This window comes from Heterodontus francisci, chromosome 6, assembly GCF_036365525.1.
Source record: "Heterodontus francisci isolate sHetFra1 chromosome 6, sHetFra1.hap1, whole genome shotgun sequence".
NCBI lineage: Eukaryota > Metazoa > Chordata > Chondrichthyes > Heterodontiformes > Heterodontidae > Heterodontus > Heterodontus francisci.
This window is the reverse complement of record NC_090376.1, coordinates 4,273,438-4,300,572: the sequence shown is the minus strand read 5'-3', so window position 1 is coordinate 4,300,572 and position 27,135 is coordinate 4,273,438. Positions and strand designations below refer to the sequence as shown.

At 45.5% G+C, this 27,135-nt stretch overlaps 1 protein-coding gene across 2 annotated transcripts in view; it reads left to right on the top strand.

The window, feature by feature from the left end:
• Positions 1-27,135, top strand: part of stim1b (stromal interaction molecule 1b) — a 244,786-nt gene that overhangs the window by 157,938 nt on the left and 59,713 nt on the right. For both annotated transcript variants that reach the window (XM_068032988.1, XM_068032987.1), the window contains exons 5-6: positions 1,705-1,820; positions 26,623-26,800. In XM_068032988.1, the coding sequence (XP_067889089.1) occupies positions 1,705-1,820; positions 26,623-26,800 (294 nt within the window). The remainder of the gene's footprint in view (positions 1-1,704; positions 1,821-26,622; positions 26,801-27,135) is intronic.

Below are 27,135 nucleotides of genomic sequence, written 5' to 3'. Positions count from 1 at the left end.
AATTGATTCACCAATGTCCTTTAGGGAAGGGAACCTGCCATCGTTACTCAGTCCGGGTCTCTCTGTGACACAAGTCCCACACCAACATGATTGAATCTTAACTGCCCTCTGCAGTGGCCACTGAATTGTATCAAAATTGCTACCAGCAGCTGAAGAAGATTGCTCGGCACCACTTTTTCAGAGCAACATCCAGATGCCCAACGGAAAATATAAAAATACTTGGGATAAGTACTTGCCGCAGAAAGCTGCAATGTAAATTTGCCTGAGCTCCAGTCACACAACAACTTGATTGATTTTTAGTTGCCCTGGTGCAAAAGGTGAAGTCACACGGGATCAGAGGTGAGCTGGCAAGATGGATACAGAACTGGCTCAGTCACAGAAGACAGAGGGTAACAATGGATGGGTGTTTTTCTGAATGGAGGGATGTGACTAGTGGTGTTCCGCAGGGATCAGTGCTGGGACCTTTGCTGTTTGTAGTATATATAAATAATTTGGAGGAAAATGTAGCTGGTCTGATTAGTAAGTTTGCGGACGACACAAAGGTTGGTGGAGTTGCGGATAGTGATGAGGATTGTCAGAGGATACAGCAGGATATAGATCGGTTGGAGACTTGGGCGGAGAAATGGCAGATGGAGTTTAATCCGTACAAATGTGAGCTAATGCATTTTGGAAGGTCTAATGCAGGTGGGAGGTATACAGTAAATGGCAGAACCCTTCGGAGTATTGACAGGCAGAGAGATCTGGGCGTACAGGTCCACAGGTCACTGAAAGTGGCAACGCAGGTGGATAAGGTAGTCAAGAAGGCATACGGCATGCTTGCCTTCATCGGTCGGGGCATAGAGTATAAAAATTGGCAAGTCATGTTGCAGCTGTACAGAACCTTAGTTAGGCCACACTTAGAATATTGCGTGCAATTATGGTCGCCACACTACCAGAAGGACGTGGAGGCTTTGGAGAGGGTACAGAGGAGGTTTACCAGGATGTTGCCTGGTCTGGAGGGCATTAGCTATGAGGAGAGGTTGGGAAAACTCTGATTGTTTTCACTGGAACGACGGAGCAGGAGGGGCAACATGATAGAGGTTTACAAAGTTATGAGCGGCATGAACAGAGTGGATAGTCAGAAGCTTTTTCCCAGGGTGGAAGAGTCAGTTACTAGGGGACATAGGTTTAAGGTGCTAGGGGCAAAGTTTAGAGGGGATGTGCGAGGCAAGTATTTTTACACAGAGGGTGGTGAGTGCCTGGAACTTGCTGTCAGGGGAGGTGGTGGAAGCAGATACGATAGCGACGTTTAAGAGACATCTTGAGAAATATATGAATAGGATGGGAATAGAGGGATATGGGCCCCAAAAGTGCAGAAGGTGTTAGTTTAGGCAGGCATCAAGATTGGCGCAGGCTTGGAGGGCCAAATGGCCTGTTCCTGTGCTGTACTGTTCTTTGTTCTTGGTTCTTTGTTTGCCCTCTGAAGTGGCCTAGCGAGCCACTCAGGCCACCACCACCTCTTCAGGGATGGGCAATAAATACCAGTTTTGCCAGTGATGCCCACATCCCGAGAATTTGTATTCTTTTTAAAGTCTCTTTGTGATTAACATCAAAATCTAACAAAAAAGCTTTCAAGTTAAAGTTTAAATTAAGTAATACTGGATTCGGTCCCAATTCTCCCTCCTCTCCTCAGCTCTGACCTTTATCCTGTGTTTGATTTGATAGATTGGCTGTGAATAACCTCACCCTGGCGTGCTCCCTGCTAAAGGTGAATGACCGCAGTCACCGGCAGAAGCTACAGCTGAAGGCTCTGGATACCGTACTCTTCGGGCCGCCCCTGTGTAAGTTATAGCATCACATTCTCCAGTTTACCTCCCTGCTGATATGCGACAAGTTTAAGGCTCAAGGGAGCATATGTTATGAGCAAGGCAGGAGGAGTGCACTGTTTATTCCAGTTCCACATCTCCACTTACCGAAACCATCAATCATATACTCTACTTTTCCCAGAATAAAACACACTAATCAGGTTCCTTTAATAAAAAACAGAATTATCAGTTTATTATAAAACAAGTCTTAACCAATAATGAAGTAAAACATACACACACAAATTGAAATATTAAAACTTCTTATTTATCTTCGCCCCCCCCCTCTCTCTCTCTCACGCGCACACACATACCAGTTAACCGGAAAAGTTAAAGGGATTGTTGTTTATAGCGCTGTTAGAAAGAAAACAAAAAAAAACGTTTAGGCAGAATACTTGTCCTTGGTTTTGGTTTGACATCCCAAATATGAAAGGCTGTCACTGGGATCTTCCTAGAACAGTTCTTTCCAGGCAATGTTGAAGATCGGTTTGGGCTTTCCAAGAAATGCAGCTACAGAGGCTTCAGGTAGGACTTACAGCAGAAATGCAGCCACAAAGGTTTTCAGTTCCCATACATACGATATGCAGGGTGTCTTCAAATACAGTTAGAAATAGGAAACTGATACACTATGCAAGGTTTCTTTTCAAGAAAGAGAGAGATGAGCTGGGTCATCTTCTGGCAGGCAAAAACCAACTAACTGTTGTAACAGTTCAAACTGAAACTAAAAACATTACAGACATCAAGCCTCTTGACCTGTCACTTTTTCGTAAACATCCCCACTCTACCGTTACCAACAAGCCAGGAGATCCTGGTTCAATGAAGAGTGCAGGAGGGCATGCCAGGAGCAGCACCAGGTATACCTCAAAATGAGGTGTCAACCTGGTGAAGCTACAACACAGGACTACTTGCGTGTCAAACTGCGTAAGCAGCATGCGATAGACAGAGCTAAGCGATCCCATAACCAATGGATCAGATATAAGCTCTGCAGTCCTGCCACATCCAGCCGTGAATGGTGGTGGATAATTATACTGGAGGAGGTTGCTCTACAAATATCCCCATCTTCAATGATGGGGGAGACCAGCACATCAGTGCGAAAGATAAGGCTGAAGCATTTGCAACAATCTTCAGCCAGAAGTGTCGAGTTGATGATCCATCTCGGCCTCCTCCTGAAGGCCCCAGCATCACAGATGGCAATCTTCAGCCAATTCAATTTACTTCGTGTGATATCAAGAAACGACTGAAGGTACTGGACACAGCAAAGGCTATGGGCCCTGACAATATTCCGGCAGTAGTACTGAAGACCTGTGCTCCAGAACTTGCTGCACCCCTAGCCAAGCTGTTCCAGTACAGCTACAACACTGGCATCTATCCGGCAATGTGGAAAATTGTCCAGGTATGCCCTGTACACAAAAAGCAGGACAAGTCCAACCTGGCCAATTACCACCCCATCAGTCTACTCTCAATCATCAGTAAAGTGATGGAAGGTGTCATCGACAGTGCTATCAAGCGGCACTTACTTAGCAATAACCTGCTCAGTGACACTCAGTTTGGGTTCCGCCAGGGCCACTCAGCTCCTGACCTCATTACAGCCTTGGTTCAAGCATGGACAAAAGAGCTGAACTCGAGGTGAGGTGAGAGTGACTGCCCTTGACACCAAGGCAGCATTTGACCGGGTATGGCAGCAAGGAGCCCTAGCAAAACTGAAGTCAATGGGACTCGGGGAAAACTTTCCGCTGGTTGGAGTCATACTCCTCATGCAAAGGAAGATGATTGTGGTTGTTGGAGGTCAATCATCTGAGTTCCAGGACATCACTGCAGGAGTTCTTCAGGGTAGTGTCCTGGGCCCAACCATCTTCACCTGCTTCATCAATGATCTTCCTTCAATCATAATGGTCAGACGTGAGGATGTTCGCTGATGATTGCACAATGTTCAGCACCATTTGCGACTCCTCAGATACTGTAGCAATCCGTGTAGAAATGAGCAAGAACTGGACAATATCCAGGCTTAGGCTGATAGGTGGCAAATAACATTCGTGCCACACAAGTGCCAGGCAATGACCATCTCCAACAAGAGAGAAAACAGCTATCTCCCAATGACATTCAATGGCATTACCATCGCTGAATCCCTCACTCTCAACATCCTAGGGGATACCGTTGACCAGAAACTGAACTGGAGTAGCCATATAAATACCATGGCTATAAGAGCAGGTCAGAGGCTAGGAATCCTGAGGTGAGTAACTCATCTCCTGACTCCCCAAAGCCTGTCCACCATCTGCAAGGCACAAGTCAGGAGTGTGATGAAATACTCTCCACTTGCCAAGATATGTGCAGCTCCAACAACACTCAAGAAGCTCGACACCATCCAGGACGAAGCAGCCTGCTTGATTGGCACCCCATCCACAAACATTCGCTCCCTCCACCACCGACGCACAGTGGCAGCAATATGTACCATCTGCAAGATCACTGCAGCAACGCACCAAGGCTCCTTAGACAGCACCTTACAAGCCCACGACCTCTACCACCTAGAAGGACAAGGTTAGCAGATGCATGGGAACACCACCTGCAAGACCCCCTCCAAGTCACACACCATCCTGACTTGGAACTATATCGCCGTTCCTTCACTGTCGCTGGGTCAAAATCCTGGAACTCCCTTCCTAACAGCACTGTGGGTGTACCTACTCCACATGGCCTGCAGCGGTTCAAGAAGGCAGCTCACCACCACCTTCTCAAGGGCAATTAGGGATGGGCAATAAATGCTGGCCTGGCCAGCGATGCCCACATCCCATGAATGACTAAAACAAAAATAGCCTCTGCTGGGTGATTATCCACGGACAGGTGCCTTCCAGTACAACTTGTTTACAAGCCAAATCCAGGAACCTTCTGGTGACTTCTTTTTAAAAAAAAACACAAATTTCAGCATCTCTTCAGGATTCCAGATCAATCCATGTCTGTAATTCAACTATAAGTCCTTAAAACATATTTTACAAAAAAAAAGTAATCTCATAACACATATCAATTCTTCTTTCAAAGGAGTGGGTAAGGGTAACCTTGGAGTGACACTGCTGCTCGTGTATCATGCAGCTGTAATGATATAAGTCAAGGAAGTGGAACCTATCCTCGTATCTCTTGATTTGTTGTGAACAGTGGGATATTTATTAATTATGTCATAAGACCATAAAAAATTGGTTCAGGAGTAGACCACATGGACACTCAAGCCTACTCCACCATTCAATACGATCATGGCTGATCTTTTGCCTCAACTCCACGTTCCACCCACTCCCCATATCCTTTGGTTCCCTGAGAGACTAAAAATCTGTCTATCGCAGCCTTGAATAGACTCAATGATGGCATCTACAACCCTCTGGGGTAGAGAATTCCAAAGATACATAGAGTCATAGAGTCGTACAGCATAGAAACAGGCCCCACGTCCATGCCGACCATAATGCCTATCTATACTAATCCCATCTGCCTGCATTAATTCCATATCCCTCTATGCCTTGATCATTCAAGTACCTGTCCAGATGCCTCTTAAATGTCGCTACTGTTCCTGCCTCCATCACCTCCTCAGGCAGCTCATTCCAGATACCCACTATTCTCTGTGTGAAATATTTACCCCTTTGATCCCCTTTAAACCTCCTCCCTCTCACCTTAAATCTCTGCCCTCTAGTTTTAGTCACCCCTACCATGGGAAACAGATTCTGGCTATCTACCCTGTCTATGCCTGTCATTATTTTATATACCTCTATCATGTCCCCTCTCAGCCTCCTTCGCTGCAGGGAAAACAGACCCAGCCTATCGAATCTCTCTTTATAACTCAAGCCCTCCAAACCAGGCAATATCCTTGTGAATCTTTCCTGCACCCTCTCTAGCTTAATCACATCTTTCCTGTAGTGCGGCGACCAGAACTGCACACAGTGCTCCAAATGCGGCCTAACCAACGTTATGTACAAATGTAACATGATGTCCCAACTCTTTAACTCAATGCCTCGGCCGATGAAGGCAAGCATACCATACGCCTTCTTCACCACCCTGTCTACCTGTGTTGCCACTTGCAGGGAACTATGTACTTGCACCCCAAGGTCTCTCTGCTCAACAACACTCCCCAGGGCCTTGCCATTCACTGTATATGTCCTGCCCTGGTTTAACTTCCCAAAATGCATCACTTCGCATTTTGTCTGCATTAAATTCCATTTGCCAATCCCTTGCCCACTTTCCCAGTTGATCTATATCCTGTTGTAACCTTAGACAACCTTCTTCACTGTCCACTATACCACCAATTTTGGTGTCATCTGCAAACTTACGAATCGTGCCCCTTACATTCACATCCAAGTTTAATATATATGACAAACAACAGAGGGCCCAGCACCGATCCCTGCGGCACACCACTGGCCTCCAATCTGAAAAACAACCCTCCACTACCACCCTCTGCCTCCTATCACCAAGCCAATTTTGTATCCAATTTGCTAGCTCACCCTGGATCCCATGTGTTCGAACCTTCTGGACCAGCCTACCATGCGGGACCTTGTCAAAGGCCTTGCTAAAGTCCATGTAGACAGCGTCCATCGCCCTGCCCTCGTCAATCCTCTTGGTCACCTCCTCGAAAAACTTAATCAAATTCGTAAGACATGATTTCCCACGCACAAAGCCATGCTGACTATCCCTAATCAGACCTTGCCTTTCCAGATGCATATAAATCCTGTCTCTCAGAATACCTTCCAATAACTTTCCCACCACTGATGTAAGGCTCACCGGCCTGTAGTTCCCTGGCTTATCCCTGCTGCCCTTCTTAAATAATGGCACAATATTAGCTATCCTCCAGTCTTCCGGTACCTCACCCGTGACTAACGATGATACAAAAATCTCTGCCAGGGCCCCAGCAATCTCCTCGCTTGCTTCCCATAGCATCCTTGGATACACCTGGTCAGGCCCTGGGGATTTATCCACCTTAATGCGCTTCAAAACCTCCAACACCTCTTTGTAATGTTGATATGCTCCAGGATATCGGTGCTCCCTCCCTTGAACTCACTAGCTTCCATGACCTTGTCCACAGTAAATATGGATGAGAAATATTCATTTAAGACCTCGCCCATTTCCTGTGGCTCCACACATAGGTTGCCACACTGATCTTTAAGGGGACCTACTCTCTCCCTAGCTACCCTTTTACTCTTAATATACTTATAGAATCTTTTAGGATTCTCCTTTATCTTATCTGCCAGGGAAATCTCATGGCCCCTTTTTTCCCACCTAGTCCTACATCCCCTATACTCCTTGAGGGACTCGCTCAATCCCAGCTGCCTATACCTGACATATGCTTCCTTGTTTGTCCTGACCAGACCCTCAATATCCCTCATCAACCAAGGTTCCCTAAACTTGCCCTTCCATCTAACAGGAACATGCCGGCCCTGAACTCTTCCTATCTCATTTTTAAAAGTCTTCCACTTGCCAGACATCCCTTTACCTGTAAACAGCCTCTCCCATTCAACTTTTGAGAGTTCCTGCCTGATGCCATTGGAATTAGCCTTCCCCCAATTTAGGACCTCAACCTGAGGACCAGTCCTATCCTTTTCCATGACTATCTTGAAGCTAATAGAGTTATGGTCACTGGTCCCAAAGTGCTCCCCCACTGACACGTCAACCACCTGCCCATCCTCATTTCCTAAGAGGAGGTCGAGTGTTGCCCCTTCTCTAGTAGGGCCATCCACATACTGCTTCAGAAAACTATCCTGGACACACTTAACAAATTCTTCCCCATCTGATCCCTTAGCACTAAGGCAGTCCCAGTCAATATTAGGGAAGTTAAAATCACCTACTATTACAACCCTATAATTCCTACACCTATCTGTGATTTCCCTACATATATGCTCCTCCAATTCCCTCTGACTATTGGGGGGCTTATAGTATACTCCCATCAAAGTGATCACCCCTTTCTTAGTTCCAGGTTCTACCCATATGGCCTCGCTGGACATTCCCCCTGGGATATCCTCTCTAAGTACTGCCGTGATGTCCTCCCTAATCAATAGTGCAACTCCCCCTCCTCTCTTACCTCCACCTCTGTCACGCCGGAAAGATCGGTACCCCGGAACATTGAGCTGCCAGTCCTGCCCATCCCTCAACCACGTTTCCGTAATAGCTATAATATCACAATCCCATGTACCGATCCATGCTCTGAGTTCATCTGCCTTACCTCTAAGGCTTCTTGCATTAAAGTAAATGCAGTTTAGCCTGTCAGATCTTCCACGCTCCCTGTCCTGCCCCTGCCCGGCCTGCCTACTGGACTTGCTTTTAACCTCTACATTTGCCTCAACTATTTCATCGGAGAGACTACTACTTTGGGTCCCACCCCCCTGCAAGACTAGTTTAAACCCTCCCGAATAGTGCTAGCAAACTTCGCTGCAAGGATATTCGCCCCCCTCCAGTTTAGTTGCAACCGCCTTCTTATACAGGTCACCTCTGCACCAGAAGAGATCCCAATGATCCAAGTAGCTGAAGCCCTCCCACCAACACCAGCTCTTCAGCCACGCATTGATTTGCCTAATCCTCCTATTCCTACCCTCACTAGCACGTGGCACGGGGAGTAATTCTGAGATTGCAGCCCTAGAGGTCCTGCTTTTTAACCTTCTGCCTAACTCCCTATATTCACTTTGCAGGGCCTCATCTCTTTTCCTGCCTATGTCGTTAGTACCAATGTGGACCACGACCTCTGGCTGCTCACCCTCCCCTTTCAGAATGTCCTGCAGCCGCTCCGAGACATCCTTGACCCTAGCACCAGGGAGACAACATACCATCCTGGAGTCTCGTTTGTGGCCACAGAAATGCCTATCTGCATCCCTTACGATAGAATCCCCTATCACTATAGCTCTTCCAACCCTTTTCCTGCCCTGCTGTGCAGCAGAGCCCTCCATGATGCCGCGAATTTGGCTGTTGCTGCTTTCCCCTGGGAGGTCATCCCCCCCCAACAGTATCCAAAGCGGTATATCTGTTTGAGAGGGGATGGCCACAGGGGACTCCTGCCCTATCTGCCTGCGCCTACTACTCCGCCTGTTGGTCACCCATCTCTTTTCTGCCTGTGCAGCCATTACCTGCAGTGTGACCACCTCACTAAATGTGCTATCCACAAGGTCCTCAGCATCGTGGAGGCTCCACAGTGAATCCACCCGCAGCTCCAGCTCCATAATGCGGGTATTCAGTAGCTGCAGATGGACACACTTCCTGCACACATGGTCGTCAGGGACACTGGAAGCGTCCCTGATTTCCCACATAGCGCAGGAGGAGCATATCACGGGGCTGAGCTCTCCTGTCATGACTTACCCTTAGGTTAATTAGTTACTTCCTGAATTAAAAAATACTAATTATACTATGGGCCTTGTTCTACCCACTTCAATCTAAAATTCTTTAAAAAAAAAAAAACACTTTAGTAGTACTCACCTTATCTCCAGAAGTTTTATTTTCAACAAAAAAAACTTACTCCTTACTTTTTTAAGATATTCTAACAGCTGCTACTCAACAACCATTCACCTTGCAGCTGTCCTGTGATGTCACTGTTGGCTTCCCCTTTCAAAACTCAGGTGCGCTGTCGCTGCACTTTTCAAACACCGCCGGTCTCCCCTCCTTTCCCGCTGCTCTTTTTAAACACCGCTGGTCTCACTCAGTCTCCTTCTTTCTCGCTGTCGCTGCTCTTTTTAAACACCGCTCGTCTCACTCAGTCTCCTTCTTTCTCGCTGTCGCTGCTCTTTTTAAACACCGCTCGTCTCACTCAGTCTCCACAACGCTTTAAGTGAACAAATTTCTCCTGATCTCAGTACAAAATGATTGCCCCCTTATCCCTGAGACTGTGCACCCATGTTTTAGATTTCCCAGTGGAAAAAGCCTCTTGGTGTCTAACCTGTCAAAGCCCCTTCAGAATCTTGTATGTTTCGATCTGATCGCCTGTCATTCTTCTAAACTCCAGAGAGTATAGGCCCAATTTACTCAGTCTCTCATCATGGAATAACCCTGTCATCCCGGGAACCATTGCAGTGAACCTTCGCTATACCGCAATTATATGCTTCCTTAAATGTGGAGACCCAAAGCCCTGTACAATTGTTGCAAGACTGCCTTGTTCTTGTACTCCAATCCCTTTGCAATAAAGGCCAACATACCATTTGCCTTCCTAATTGCTTGCCATACCTTCATGCTAACTGTGTTCCTTGTATGAGTACGCCCAAGTCTCTCTGAACATGAACATTTAGAAATTTCACATCTTTTAAAAACTGTTCTGCGTTTCCATTATTATTACCAAAGTGAATAGCCTCACACTTTCCACATTATACTCCATCTACTGCCTTGTTGCTCAGTCACTTAACCTATGTCCTCCTCACAGCTTACATTCGCACCTAGCTTTGTATTGTCAGCAAACTTAGATACATTACTCTCGATCTTCTCATCTGAGTCATTAAAATCGATTGTAAATAGCTAAGCCCCAGCATTGATCCTTGCGGCACTCCACTAGTTACAGCCTGCCAACTTGAAAATGCCCTGTTTATTCCTACTGTCTGCTTGCTGTCTGTTAACCAATCCTCCATCCATGATAATATATTATCCCAACTCCATGAGCACTATTTGTGTATTAACCTTTTGTGTGGCACCTTATCAAATGGCTTTTGGAAATCCAAAAATATTACAGCTGCTGGTTTCCCTTTATCGACCCTACTAGTTATATCCTCAAAAAACTGTGATAAGTTTGTCAAACTCGGTTTCCCTTTTGTAAAACCACATTGACTTTGATCATGCTATGACTTTCTAAGTGCATTGCTAAAACATCCTGAATAATAGATTCCAGCATTTTTCCGATGACTGATGTCAGGCTAACTAGCCTGTAGTTCCCTGTTTTCTTTCTCCCTCCTTTCTTGAGTAGCGGTGTTACATTTGTTAACTTCCAATCCACTAGGACCATTGTAGAATCCAGAATATTTTGGAAAATCGTAACCAGTGCATCCACTATATCTGCAGCTACCTCTTTTAGAACTGTAGGATGTAGGCCATCAAGTTGTGGGAATTTGACAGCTTTTGGTCCCTTAAGTCTCTTCAATACTTTTTCTCTGCTGAGATTAATTATCTTAAGCTCCACACTCTTATTAGCCCCTTGCTTACCCTCTATTTCTAGTATGTAATTTGTTTCTGCTACGATGAAGACAGACACAAAATATTTGTTCATTGTCTCTGTCATTTCCTCATTCCCATGATAACTTCCCTCATCGCTGCCTCTAATGTGCCAACATTTACTTTAGCTACTCTCCTTTTTATATACTTGTAAAAGCACTTACAATCTGTTTTAATATTCCTGGCTAGTTTACTTTCGTTCTATTTTTTCCCTTTTTATCAATGTTTTGGTCACCCTTTGCTGGTTTCTAAAACTCTTCAAAATTTCAGGCTTTATACTATTCTTTTCAACATTATAAGCTTCTTTTAATCCAATACTATCCTTAACTTCCCTAGTTTCTTTTGGGCCTCCTTATCTCGAGAGACAATGGATACGCGCCTGGAGGTGGTCAGTGGTTTGTGAAGCAGCGCCTGGAGTGGCTATAAAGGCCAATTCTGGAGTGACAGGCTCTTCCACAGGTGCTGCAGAGAAATTTGTTTGTTGGGGCTGTTGCACAGTTGGCTCTCCCCTTGTGCCTCTGTCTTTTTTCCTGCCAACTACTAAGTCTCTTCGACTCGCCACACTTTAGCCCTGTCTTTATGGCTGCCCGCCAGCTCTGGCGAACGCTGGCAACTGACTCCCACAACTTGTGATCAATGTCACAGGATTTCATGTCGCGTTTGCAGACGTCTTTAAAGCGGAGACGTGGACGGCCGGTGGGTCTGATACCAGTGGCGAGCTCGCTGTACAATGTGTCTTTGGGGATCCTGCCATCTTCCATGCGGCTCACATGGCCAAGCCATCTCAAGCGCCGCTGACTCAGTAGTGTGTACAAGCTGGGGATGTTGGCCGCCTCGAGGACTTCTGTGTTGGAGATACGGTCCTGCCACCTGATGCCAAGTATTCTCCGGAGGCAGCGAAGATGGAATGAATTGAGACGTTGCTCTTGGCTGGCATACGTTGTCCAGGCCTCGCTGCCATAGAGCAAGGTACTGAGGACACAGGCCTGATACACTCGGACTTTTGTGTTCCGTGTCAGTGCGCCATTTTCCCACAGTCTCTTGGCCAGTCTGGACATAGCAGTGGAAGCCTTACCCATGCGCTTGTTGATTTCTGCATCTAGAGACAGGTTACTGGTGATAGTTGAGCCTAGGTAGGTGAACTCTTGAACCACTTCTAGAGCATGGTCGCCAATATTGATGGATGGAGCATTACTGACGTCCTGCCCCATGATGTTCGTTTTCTTGAGGCTGATGGTTAGGCCAAATTCATTGCAGGCAGCCGCAAACCTGTCGATGAGACTCTGCAGGCACTCTTCAGTGTGAGATGTTAAAGCAGCATCGTCAGCAAAGAGGAGTTCCCTGATGAGGACTTTCCGTACTTTGGACTTCGCTCTTAGACGGGCAAGGTTGAACAACCTGTCCCCTGATCTTGTGTGGAGGAAAATTCCTCCTTCAGAGGACTTGAACGCATGTGAAAGCAGCAAGGAGAAGAAAATCCCAAAAAGTGTGGGTGCGAGAACACAGCCCTGTTTCACGCCACTCAGGATAGGAAAGGGCTCTGATGAGGAGCCACCATGTTGAATTGTGCCTTTCATATTGTCATGGAATGAGATGATACTTAGTAGCTTTGGTGGGCATCCGATCTTTTCTAGTAGTCTGAAGAGACCACGTCTGCTGACGAGGTCAAAGGCTTTGGTGAGATCAATGAAAGCAATGTAGAGGGGCATCTGTTGTTCACGGCATTTCTCCTGTATCTGACGAAGGGAGAACAGCATGTCAACGGTCGATCTCTCTGCACGAAAGCCACACTGTGCCTCAGGGTTACTATCTTTAACTTCCCTAGTAAGCCACAGATAAATCTTGTTGAGGTTTTGTTTTGTAATGGAATGTATTTTATTGAACTTTTGAAATGTTTCTTTAAATGTTTCCGGCTGTTTATTTACCGCCATACTTTTTAGTCTATTTACCCAAACAAACTTAGCTTCTCTCTCCTCTCATACCCATGTAATTGGCTTTGTTAAAAGTTTTAAGATTCTTCTTTGGGACTGGAGTATGTCGCTTTCAAACTTAATATGGAATTTAATTGTATTATGATCGCTGTTTCCCAGAGAATCTTTTACTGAGTGATTGCTAATTAACCCTGCCTTATTGCACAATACCAAATCTAAAATAGCTTTATCTCTAGTTGGCTGCACAGGTATTGTTCCGGGAAATTGTCACGAAAATGTTCTACAGACTCATCTTCCAGACTACCTTTGCCAGTTTCATTTGTCTAGTCTGTTTGACATTTTAATTCTCCCACGATTACATTTATCATGATAAAGGATGTTGCCAGGACCGAAAAAATGCAGCTTTGGGGAAAGATTGGATAGGCTGGGGTTGTTCTCCTTGGAACAGAAAAGGCTGAGGGGAGATCTGATTGAAATGTACAAAATTTTGAGGGGCCTGGATAGAGTGGAGGTGAAGGGTCTATTCACCTTAGCAGGAGGGAATAGATTTAAAGTGACTGGTAGAAAAGATAGAGGGGAGATGAGGAAACCCTTTTCCCCAGAGTGTGGTGGGGGTCTGGAACTCACTGCTTGAAAGGGTAGTTGAGGCAGAAACCCTCAACTCATTCAAAAGGAATCTGGATATGCACCTCAAGTGCCATAATCTGCAGGGCTACGGACCAAATGCTGGAAGGTAGGATTCGAATATTTGGATCGTTTTTCGGCCGGCACAGACATGATGGGCCAAGTGGCCTCTTTCTGTGCCTTAAACCTTCTGTGACTCTATGATTGTTAGACTCAGAACAAATCTAGCAGCTCAAAACCGGGCATCCATGAGGTGCTGTTGGCCAACAGCAGAATTGTATTCAACCACAAAGTGTAACCTCATGGCCTGGCATATCCCTCACGCTACCATTACCATCAAGCCAGGGGACCAACCCAGCACCAGGCATACCTAAAACTGATGTGTCAGTTTGGTGAAGCCACAACACAGGACTGCATGCATGCTAAACAGCAGAGGCAGCATGCAATGGACAGAGCAAAATATCTGACAACCAATGGATCACATCAAAGCTTTGCTATCCTGTCACATCCAGTTGTGAATGTTTGTGGACAATTAAACAACAAACCAGAGAGGGAGGTTCCATAAACGTCCCCATTCTGAATGATGGCAGAGCTGAGCATATCAGTGCCAAGGACAAGGCTGAATCATATGTGACCATCTTCATCCAGAAGTGCCGGGTGGCTGAGCCATCTCGACCTCCTCCTGAGGTTCCCACCATCGTAGATGCCAGTCCTCTCACAATTCGATTCACTCCACATGATATCAAGAAATGGCTGAAGGCACCAGATACAGCTGTTAATTGTCTGTCAGTTGTTTACTTATATGCAGGTGGAAGGTGTTATTAGGGGTCTTACTTGAGCACATATATGGAGATAGTTACTGAGACTGGTGCAGATTTTGAGTGAGGAGCTACATGTTTGTAATCCTTTTATTCTGTACAATAAATGTAACACAGAAAAGATTGGCTCCAGAATCATCCTTCGATAACGAGCTTTCTGCCATTTGTCCACAATAACCACTGAGATTTTAGATTTCTGTGTTAAAAAAAAATCTTACTTTCCAACCTTCACCTTTAGGCAACCATCCTCTGAAACCATGTTAAATTCCAGAAAGCTTGTTGTTGAAGGATGATGCTGGAGGCCAATCTTTTCTCACTGTTACATTTATTGTACAGCGTAAAAGGATTACAAACAGCAGCAAAGGCGGTGGACCCTGACAACATCCCAGCTGAAGTATTGTAGACTTGTGCTCCAGAACTAGCTGCGCCTCTAGCCAAGCTGTTCCAGTACAGCTACAACACTGGCATCTACCTGGCAATGTGGAAAATTACCCAGGATGTCCTGTCCACAAAAAGCAGGACAAATCCAATCCGGCCAATTACCGCCATCAGTCTGCTCAATCATCAGCAAAGTGATGGAAGGTGTCATTGACAATGCTATTAAGCAGCACTTGTTTAGCAATAACCTGCTCACTGGTGCACAGTTTGGGTTCCACCAGGGACACTTGGCTCCTGACCTCATTACAGCCTTGGTCCAAACATGAACAAAAGAGCTGAGCTCCAGAGGGGTGGTGAGAGTGACTGTCCTAACATCAAGACAGCGTTTCACTAAATATAGCATCAAGGAGCCCTAATAAAATTGAAGTCACTGGGAATCAGGGGGAAAACTCTCCACTGGTTGAAGTCATGCCTAGCACAAAGGAAGATGGTTGTGGTTGTTGGAGGTCAATCATCTCAGTCCCAGGACATCACTGCAGGAGTTCCTCAAGGTAGAGTCCTAGGCCCAACCATCTTCAGCTGCTTCATCAATGACCTTCCTTCCATCATAAGCTCAGAAGTGGGGATGTTGACTGATTGCACGATGTTCACCATTGGCAACTCCTCAGATACTGAAGCAGTTTATGTCCGCATGCAGGACGATCTGGACAACATTCAGGCTTGGGTTGATAAGTGGCAAGTAACATTTGTGCCACACAAATGCCAGGTAATGACCACCTCCAACAAGAGAGAATCTGACCATTTTCCCTTGACGTTTAGCGGCATTACCATCGCTGAATCCCCCACCTTTGACATCCTGGGGGTTACCATTACCCATATTCTTAACTAGACCAGCCACATAAATACTGTGGCTGCAAGAGCAGGTCAGAGGCTAGGAATTCTGCAGCGGGTAACTCACCTCCTGCCTCCCAAAGCCTGTCCAGCATCTACAAAACAGAAGTCATGAGTGTGATGGAATACTCTCCACTTGCTTGGATGGGTGCAGCTCCAACAACACTCAAGAAGCTCGATATCATTCAGGACAAAGCTTTCCGCTTGATTGTCACCCCATCCTCCACCTTAAACATTCACTCCCTCCACCAGATGCGCACAGTGGCAGTGGTGTGTACCTTCTACAAGATGCATTGCAGCAACTCACCTAGGCTCCTTCGATAGCACCTTCCAAACCCATGACCTCTACCACCTGGAAGGACAAGGGCAGCAAGTGAATGGGAACACCACGACCCACAAGTTCCCTCCAAGTCTACACCATCCTAACTTGCAACTATATCGCCATTCCTTCCCTATCGCTGGGGAAAAAATCTGGAACTCTGTCAGTGTGGGTCCATGACCAGATGGACTGCAGCAGTTTAAGAAAGTGGCTCAGCACTGCCTTCTGCATTAGGAATGGGCAATAAATGCTGGCCTTGCCACCGACCCTCACATTCCAAGAATGAATTTTTTAAAAATTGCCTTTGTTACAAGCTCCAATTATTTCTTGCTTAATGCTCTGTTGAATGGTATAACTACTGTGACTGGGCCTATAAACTACTCCCACCAGTGTTTCTGACTCTTGTTATTCCTAGTCTCTACCCATACTGATTCTACTTCCTGATTTTCAGAGCTCAGATGCTTTCTTACTACTGTCCTTATGTCATCCTTTCCTCCTTACTTTCATACTTATCCTCCTTTTCCATTCTGTCTGTCTTTTCGAAATGTTGTGTACCCTGGAATATTTATTTCCCAACCTTGGTCACCTTGTGACCATGTCTCTGCAATGGGGATTAGATCGAAATCATTCATCTCTATTTGTGCCACTAATTCATCGGTCTTATTATAGATACTCTGCGCATTCAGATAAAGAGCCTTGAATTTTATTTTTCTACTACTGTTCTTTGTTTGGACTTCATTTGCTGATGCACTATTACCAAACATACGAATTAGGAGCAGGAGTAGGCCACTCGTCCTATCGAGCCTGCTCCGCCATTCAATAAGATCATGGCTGATCTGATTGGAACCTCAACTCCACGTTCCTGCCAACCCCCGATAACCTTTCGCCCCCCTTGCTTATTAAGAATCTGTCTACCTCTGCCTTAAAAATATTCAAAGACTCTGCTTCCACCACCCTTTGAGGAAGAGAATTCCAAAGACTCATTACCCTCAGAGAAAAAAAAATTCTTCTCATCTCTGTCTTAAATGGGCGACCCCTTATTTTTAAACAGTGCCCTGTTAAACCCTCTGTCCCACTCTACTTGTCTTTACTCAAGTTGTTACACTGCTCTATTGCCTCCACTTTTCTCTTTAGTTTTCTAAATCTTCCTTCAGCTCATTCCCCTCCCCTCTTTTAGTTTAAAAGCCCTATGCAAAGGCCTAGTTATATGATTGGCCAGGGCACTGATCCCAACCTGGTTTAACATAGGAACCATAAGAGCAGCAGTAGGCCATTCAGCCCTTTGAGTTTGCCCCGCCATTCAGTATGATCATGGCTGATCTTCCACTTCAATGCTTTTTTCCCGTACTTTCCTCATATCTGCTTATGTCATTTGTATTTAGAAATCTGTCAATCTCTGCTTTAAACATACTCAATGAGCTTCCACAGCCCTCTGGGTAGAGAATTCCAAAGATTCACAACCTCTGAGTAAAGAAATTTCTCCTCATCTCTGTCCTAAGTGGCTTCCCCCTTATTTTGAAATTGTGTCCCCTGGTTCTAGACTCCCCAACCAGGGGAAACATCTTACCTGCATCTGTTTATCCATTTAAGTATTTTGTAGGTTTCAATGAGATCACGTCTCATTCTTCGAAACTCTAGAAAATACAGGTCGAGTTTCCCCAGTCTTTCTTCACAGGACAGTCCCACCATCCCAGGAAGAAGTCTGGTGAACCTTCGTTGCACTTCCTCTATGGCAATAATACCCTTCCGAAGGTAAGAGGACCAAAACTGCGCACAGCACTCCAGGTGCGGTCTAACCAAGGTTTTATACAATTGAAGCAAGACTTCACTACTCCTGGACTCAAATTCTCTTGTAATAAAGGGTAACATACTATTAGCCTTCTCAGTTGCTTGTTGCACCTGCATGTTAGCTTTCAGTGACTTATTGATGAGGACACCCAGGTCCCTTTGTATATCTACACTTTCTAATCTCTTAACATTTAAGAAATACTCTACACATCTATTCCTCCTACCAAAGTGGATAACCTCACATTTTTAAGTGGAGTCCATCCCAATGCAACAGCTCCCTTTTCCCCTTTGTTCTCTGATCTCTACACCACAGGCTCACTTTCTCTTACTTTCTCTCTCCCACCCCTCACTTTCAAGCTCTGTCTCCCGCTCACGCTCAACCAGTCTTTAGATTAGATTAGATTAGAGATACAGCACTGAAACAGGCCCTTCGGCCCACCGAGTCTGTGCCGAACATCAACCACCCATTTATACTAATCCTACACTAATCCCATATTCCTACCAAACATCCCCACCTGTCCCTATATTTCCCTACCACCTACCTATACTAGTGACAATTTATAATGGCCAATTTACCTATCAACCTGCAAGTCTTTTTGGCTTGTCCCAAAATTACTGCTGTGGAGTTCACAGAGCCACTGCTGATGTGAAGCAAATGACTAGGGATTTTGCCAATTTTGTACCAGTTGCAAGAAGGCATGAGTGAGATGCCTTTATAACAGTTCCTCTTGTGGTGGGAAACACTGAGACGCCTATCCCTGCAGATTTGTAGTTGTCTGGAGGGTTCGCCGTTGTGGGAGAATCACAAATATGAGGCTGTATCCTACTTTCATGTGGAGCTGATTCCTCTGTGGCCTTTTAAGTTTCTTTTTGTGGATAATCTTTAGAGCAGTTTCCCAGTTTGAATTCAATTATAATTAGCTTCAATCAGAGGGTAACATTTGACTCGACACAGCACAGGATGAGTGAATGGAATGAAGATCCACAAGGCAACAGGAAGTATCTGATCCTCCCTCCCTAACAGCACTCTGGGCATAGCTATAGCACGATGACTGCCCTAGTTCAAGGAGGCAGCTCACAACCACCATCTCAATTAGGGATGGACAACAAATGCTAGCTTTGCCAGCGACGCTCACATCCCATGGATGAATTAAAAAAATAATTCATAGAGTCATAGAGTTATGCAGCAGAGAAACAAGACCTTTGGCCCGTCGTGTCTGTGCCTGCCATCAAGCACCTCTCTATTCTAATCCCATTTTCCTGTACTTGGCCCGCAGCCTTGCATACTATGGTGTTTCAAGTGCTCATCTAAATACTTCTTAAATGTTGTGAGGGTTCCTGCCTTTCCCACCCCTTCAGGCAGTGTGTTCCAGATTCCAACCACCCTCTGGGTGAAAAAAATTTCCTCAAATCCTCTCTAAACCTCCTGCCCCTTACCTTAAATCTATCCCCCCTGGTTATTGACCCCTCTGCTAAGGGAAAAAATTTCTTCCCATCTACCCTATCTATGCCCCATATAATTTTGTATACCTCAATCATGTCCCCCCTCAGCCTTGTCTGCTCTAAGTAAAACAACCCCAGCCTATCCAGTCTCTCTTCGTAGCTGAAATGCTCCAGCCCAGGCACCATCCTGGTGAATCTCCTCTGCACCCTCTCCAGTGCAATCACATCCTTCCTACAGTGTGGCGACCAGAACTATACATAGTACACCAGCAGTGGCCTAACTAGCGTTTTATACAGCTCCATCATAACCTCCCTGCTCTTATATTCTATGCCTCGGCTCATAAAGGCAAGTATCCCATATGCCTTCCTAACCACCTTATCTACCTGTGCTGCTGCTTTCAGTGATCTATGGACAAGTACACCAAGGTCCCTCTGACCATTCGGAGCCATTCTAAGTCAGTGCTCTCAGATGGTGAAGAAAGGAAGTAGCCAGATGGCAGAGAGCGCACCCTTAAGCAGCCTCGGTGAGATCACATCTTGAAATATTGTGGGATCTGCTTTTTCGTACTTCAGTGGGTCATAATTATTGGAGGGGATTGCTGATTAATCCTGGAACTCTGAGGACTGAGCTGTGATGCATAGTTGGGATTCTGCTCCTTAGACAAAAGAAGGCAAGCGGTTTGATCTAAGTCTCTGAGATTATGAAGGAGTTTGAGCCGCATGTGTACAGGATTCCAGAACTGAGTGCATACTTCAAGGTGAAGAGAATTATAGGGCACTCAGAATGGGTGACTGCAGGTGGTGCTGTAATCGGAGACCTGTTTAATTCATATTCTGAAGAGGCAGATCCACATCTGCTTTCCGTTTTTTAATGTTTGCAAGCATGTGCTACTGCAACAGCTGAACCAGCTTCCTGACGATCAGCCAATTTTGTCCCAATAGAGCTCTCCCGTCACTGAACAGTTCTCTCCAAGAGCAGAATGGATCACTGTTTGGATCTCTGCTACTGCCCTGAAGGGACTGGGACTCTGGCTGTATTTCAGGGGGCAGAAAATGATGTGAATCTCCCACAGCATGTGGAGCATAATAGGATGAACCTCCCCACTGTGTGGGACAATGTATTGGAATGGATTCCCCACTGTGTGTTTGTGTGATTGAACAAAGAACAAAGAAAATTACAGCACAGGAACAGGTCCTTCGGCCCTCCAAGCCTGCGCCGATCCAGATCCTCTATCTAAACATGTCGCCTATTTTCTAAGGGTCTGTATCTCTTTGCTTCCTGCCCATTCATGTATCTGTCTGGATATATCTTAAAAGATACTATCGTGCCGGCGTCTACCACCTCCCCTGGCAACGCGTTCCAGGCACCCAACACCCTCTGCGTAAAGAACTTTCCACGCATATCCCCCCTAAACTTTTCCCCTCTCACTTTGAACTCGTGACCCCTAGTAGTTGAATCCCCCACTCTGGGGAAAAAGCTTCTTGCTATCCAACCTGTCTATACCTCTCATGATTTTGTACACCTCAATCAGGTCCCCCCCCAACCTCCATCTTTCTAATGAAAATAATCCTAATCTACTCAACCTCTCTTCATAGCTAGCGCCCTCCATACCAGGCAACATCCTGGTGAACAACCTCTGCACCCTCTCCAAAGCATCTACATCCTTGAGTGTATGTGGGTGGATGGGGAGTGAACAGTGCATTGGAATGGATTCCCCACTGTGTGTTTGTGTGAGTGTGTGTGGGTGGGGAGTGAACAGTGCATTGGAATGGATTCCCACTGTGTGTTTGTGTGAGTGTGTGTGGGTAGGGAGTGAACAGTGCATTGGAATGGATTCCCACTGTGTGTTTGTGTGAGTGTGTGTGGGTGGGGAGTGAACAGTGCATTAGAATGGATTCCCCACTGTGTGTTTGTGTGAGTGTGTGTGGGTGGGGAGTGAACAGTGCAATGGAATGGATTCCCCACTGTGTGTTTGTGTGAGTGTGTGTGGGTGGGGAGTGAACAGTGCATTGGAATGGATTCCCCACTGTGTGTTTGTGTGAGTGTGTGTGGGTGGGGAGTGAACAGTGCATTGGAATGGATTCCCCACTGTGTGTGGGGCAGTGTGATGGGATACATTCCCCAGCGTGTGTGTTTGTGTGTGCGCATGTCTTCAGTGACCTTTTAAGAAGGCATGTGGGATACTTTCCTTTATTGGTCAAGGCATAGATTATAAGAACAGGGAGTTTATACTAGAACTATATAAAACACTAGACCACAGCTAGAGTACTGCGTACAGTTCTGGTTCACGGCATTACAAGATGGATGTGATCGTATTAGAGCAGGTACAGAGGAGATTTACGAGGATGTTGCCAAAACTGGAGAATTTTAGCTATCAGGAAAGATTGGATAGACAGGTGTTGTTTTCCTTGGAACAGAGGAGACTGAAGGGAGATTTAATTGAGATGTATAAAATTATGAGGGCCCTAGATATAGTGGATAGGAAGGATCTATTTCCCTTAGCAGAGGGGTCAATAAACAGGGGGCATAGATTTAAAGTAATTGGTGGGAAGGATTAGAGGGGAGTTGAGTAACTTTTTCACCAGAGGCTGGTGGGAGTCTGAACGCACTGCCTGGCAGGGTAGTCAAGGCAGAAATCCTATTGCGTTTAAAAAAAGACTTAGATATATACTTGAGGTGTCATAAACTACAACAATAAAAACAAGAACTTGTATTTATATAGCATCTTTAAAAATGTCACGAGGTGCTTCACATTGAATCATACAGTGGTGACAGCATAGAAGGATGCCATTAGGCCCATCGTGTCTGTGCCAGCTCTCTGCAAGAGCAACTCACCTAGTCCCACTCCCCCGCCTTTTCCACATAGTGCTGCAGTTTCTTTTTGTTCAGATATTTATCCAATTCCCTTTTGAAGACCTTGATTGAATCTGCCTCCACTACACTCTCAGGCAGTGCATCCCAGACCCTAACCACTCACTGTGTAAAAAAGTTTTTCCTCATGTCGCTGTTGTTTCTTTTTCCAGTCACCTTAAATTGGTGTCCTCTGATTTTCAATCCTTCCACCAATAGGAACAGTTTCTCCTTATCTACTCTGTCCAGACCCCACCTGATTTTGAACACATGTATTAAATCTCCTCATCTTCTCTTCTTCAAGGAGAATAACCCCAGCTTCTACAAACTATCTCTGTAACAGAAGTTCCTCATCCCTGGAACCATTCTCATGAATCTTTTCTGCACCCTCTCTAGTGCCTTAACAGGAGTATTTTGAAATAAAATACGACACCGAGCCGCAAAAGGAGATACTAGGTCAAATAACCAAAAGCTTGTGAAAGAGGTAGGTTTTAAGGAGTGTCTTAAAGGAGGAAAGCGAGGTATAGAGGTTTAGGGAAGGAATTCCGGAGTTTAGGGCCACCAGTGGTGAAGTGATTAAAATTCGGGATGCTCAAGAGGCCAGAATTAGATGAGTGCAGATATATCAGAGGGTTGTGGGGTTGGAGGTGATTACAGAGATCGGGAGAGGTGAGGCCATGGAGGGATTGGAAAATGAGGTTGAGAATTTTAAAATCAAGACGTTGCTTATTGGGGATCCCATGTAGATCAGCAAACATAAGGGTGCGAGTCAGGATGCAGGAATTTTGGATGATCTCAAGTTTACAGAAGGTAGAATATGGGAGACTAGTCAGGAGTGCATTGGAATAGTTGAGTCTAGAGGTAACAGGCATGAATGAGGGTTCCAGCAGCAGATGAGCTGAGATGGACGAAGTTGAGCGATGTTGCAGAGGTGGAAATAGGCAGTCTTAATGGTTCAGTATGTGGTTGGAAGCTCATCTTGGGGTCAGATGTCACATCCCCAAGGTTGTGAACAGCCTGGTTTAGTCTCAGGCAGTTTGCCAGGGAGAGGGATGCTAGGGAATGGAATCTGGAGTGGGAACTGAAGACAATGGCTTCCATCTTCCCAATATTTAATTGGAGGAAATATCTGCTCATGGAATGGTTACAACACTGAAGGAGGCCATTCGGCCTATCACGTCCATGTCAGCTCTCTGCAAGGGCAATTCAGTTAGTCCCACTCCCCTGCCTTTTCTACGAAGCCCTGCAGATCTTTTCAGATAACTATCCAATTCCCTTTTGAAAGCCATGATTGAACCTGCCTCCACAATCTCAGTCAGTGTATTCCAGATCCTAACCACTCGCTGTGTAAAAAAGTTTTTCCAAATGTCACTTCTGGTTCTTTTGCCAATTACCTTAAATTGGTGTCCTCTGGTTCTCAACAAATAGGAACAGTTTCTCCCTATTTATTCTGTCCAGACCCCTCATTTTGAACATCTCTATCAAATCTCCTCTCAACCTTCTCTTCTCTAAGGAGAACAACTCCAGCTTCTCCAATCTATTCACACAACAGAAGTCCTTAATCCCTGGAACTATTCTTGTAAATCTTTTGTCCACTCTCTCTAATGCCTTCACATCCTTCCTAAAGTGCAGTGCTCAGAGTTGGGCATAATACTGTAATGGAGGCCGAACCAATGTTTTATAACTGTTCACCATAACTTCCTTTCTTTTGTATTCTGTGCCTCTATTTATAAAGCCCAGGATTCCATATGTGCTGTGTACTGTGTCCAGTACTGGATGTTGGATAAGCGGTCTGATTTAGCAACAGTGGAGGAGTCGAGAGGTGGTGGTGAGGTAGACCTGAGGGTTGTCAGCATATGTGTGAATACTAATGCTGTATTTTCAGATGATGTCAGTGAGGGACAGCATGTAGATGAGAAATAGGAGAGAGCCAAGGATATATAGATCCTTGGGGGATGCCAGAGGTAATGGTGCAGGAGTGGGAAGAGAAGTCATTACAAGTGATTCTCTGGATACGATTAGATAGCTAAGAATGGAACCGAGTCCCTCCCAGCTGGACAACAGTGGAGAGATCTGAGGAGGATGGTATAGTCAACCCTGTCAAAGTCTGCAGACAGGTCGAGCAGGAAGAGGCAGGATAGTTTATCTTTGTCACAGTTATGTCAAAGTGACAAATGACACCTTATAATAGCTGTTTTATGACTGTCGTGGGGCGGAAACCTGATTGGAGGGTATTCAAACATGGAGTTCCTGGAAAGATGGGCACGGATTTGGGAGGCGACAACATGTTATAACACGTTCAAGATCTTTGAAGAGGAAAGGGAGATTGGAGATGGGGTGGTAGTTTGCAAAGAAGTGGGGTCAGGGGTTGTTTGTTTGAGTGATGACGGCAGAACTTCACAGAACTGTTATAGTGCAGCAGGAGGCCATTCGGCCCATCATGTGCACCGGCTGTCTAAATGAACAATTAGTGCCACACCCCCACCTTCTCCCCATAACTCTGCACATTTTTCCTTTTCATATAACAGTCTAATTTCTTTTTGAATGCCTCAATTGAGCCTGCCTCCACCACACTCTCAGGCAGTGCATTCCAGACTAAAAGGAGAGAGGATCATCAGCTGAAGAGAGAACAATTAACAGTATCAGCTAACATGGGGATCAGGAGCGGAAGTTGGGTGTTCAGCTTGAAAATGGGGTTCGGCTGGATAGCCCTTTTTTGGCATGATGGGCTGACTTGCCACCTCCTGTGCTGTAAATTTCTATGACCTGCCATTCTGTTCATTTAATTTAAACCATCCCTCCCTCCCCCCGTCCCTGGTCTTAGACCGATTCAAACCTTGCCTGGTTACCTGGGGTTTGGTCCTTGATTACCTGCCTCTAGTTCTGATATGCTGCATTGTATTTTTACTGTGTTTGTATGACTGGTCTAATAAAAAAACAATGTTTTTACAGGTCTGTAAAGATGGGAATGTGCGACTCCGGTAAAGACCATTATGGTTCATCTCCTGCTCCCAACATTCAAGCAACTACTGACTGTGCCATGTGAAACTCGGTTTGGCTCAGTCAGTAGCACTCTTACTTGAACCCCAGTATCTCTTTACATAGCTCGGTGTCAAGTTTTGTCTGATAACGCTCCTGTGAAGCGCCCGAGCTTGTTTTACTATGTTAAAGGTGCTGTATATAAGCAAGTTGTTGTTGTGGTGCTAGTCTGCAGACTGGAGCGGGGTAAGGAGTTGCTCAGTCTGGAATACCACGAAAGGCTGCGTTTGATGGAGGAGTCGGTGCAGTGAGTCTTGATTTCGATATAGAGAGGAGGCAGAGCAAATACTGCGGGGTTTTGTTAGCTAAGTGCTGAAGGATGAGCAGTGACGTGGTAGGGTTTGAACAGAAACAGAGCGAAGAGGGTTTGGAGACTGGCAGTGTCAGAGCCCATTGTGTATGCGATGCCAGATAGTTTGTCTACCGTCTATATTGGTGGAGGGATGTTTGAACATTTTCAAAAATCCTTGAAGTGAGTTGGAAAAGTTTGTTCAAAGCACAGACGTCAGCTTTCTACAAATAACAGCCTGAGTGCTAAAAATACAATGCCTTATCTCACTGCTGCTTTGAAAATAGGAAGTGATAATCTGAGTTTAATTTCAGCTGTTTAATGTTTCCATTGACTGGAGGGACAGTGGCCCACAGGAGCTGGGCAGAGAACAGGTGAGATGGATACAGTGATACTTCCCCAATCCACATTGCTGCCAGGGCAAAGGCAGCTATTTCATTTATACACTTGGCAGCACAACTTAATCACACTGATGTTTCATTATAAGAAAGATTCGTACTGTAGCAGAAGCTGTTCAATTGTGCTGGGACAGGGAAAACCAAATGAAATACTATGCTGCTACTGAGGACAGTACTGAGAGACATTATGGTTGCATTACATAGGGTTACAGCACAGAAACAGACCAGTCGACCCAACTTGTCCATGAAGGTGTTTATGCTCTTCGTGAGCTTCCATCAACCTTGCTTCATCTCAGCATGTTCTATTTCTTTCTCCTTCATCTGCTTATTTAGCTTGCACTTAAATATTCACCTCAACCACTCCATTTGGTAGCAAGTTCCAGATTCTCACCACATTCTGGGGATTGAAATTCTTCCTGATTTCTGTATTGGATTTATTTTAATAGCTGTCTTATATTTGCAGCTCAATACAGGGCTGTATTGAGAGACAGTACCACTAATAGTGTGGTGTTAGTGAGCTCTGTAGATTGACTGCTGCAGTGGGTATAAATACTAAGCAGTTTGTCTTCTTGTGGACTGAGTTTGTGCACTCTTAATGCACTGCCCAGTGTGTGCGGTCTCTCAGCTCAAAACTACACAAGTACACAGTGTAGAGGGAGCTTTACTCTGTATCTAACCCCATGCTGTACCTGTCCGGGAAGTGTTTGAGGAGACAGTGTAGAGGGTGCTTTACTTTGCTTTTAATGGTGCTGTATCTGGCTATGCTTGATGCTGGGTATGAGAAATCACTGTGATTGCATCTCCTGTCCTTTCTGCTTTGTCCCTCTCTGTTATTTCACCCTTTATATATTTACCCTTTGTTTCTGATTTGTAGTGACTCGCCACAACCATCTAAAGGATTTTATGCTGGTGGTTTCCATAGTGATTGGCGTGGGTGGCTGTTGGTTTGCTTATATCCAGAACCGTTACTCCAAGGAGCACATGAAGAAAATGATGAAGGACCTGGAGGGGCTGCATAAAGCAGAGCAGAGTCTGCACGACCTGCAGGAAAGGTGAGGAGATAAGGAGACCACTCCCACCAGGGTAAGAAAGTATGATGAGGATTACTCCAGAAGTCTAAATTAAAACGTTTCATCCCATTTGACGGAATAGGCTTGAGGAGCTAAATGGCCTGCTACTGTACCTATATCCCCTTAGCACTGTTGATAGCCTTTTACCCAGAAAGTTTGATAAGCATGGCAGTGAGTTGCTGAGGCCCTTTGCTTCGGAAAGTTGCCAACTGTTTCACTAATGTCCTTTAGGGAAGGGGATTGCTGTCCTTAGCTGTTCGATGTCTATACATAACTTCAATCCCACACCAACACGGGTGACTCTTAACTGCCCTCTG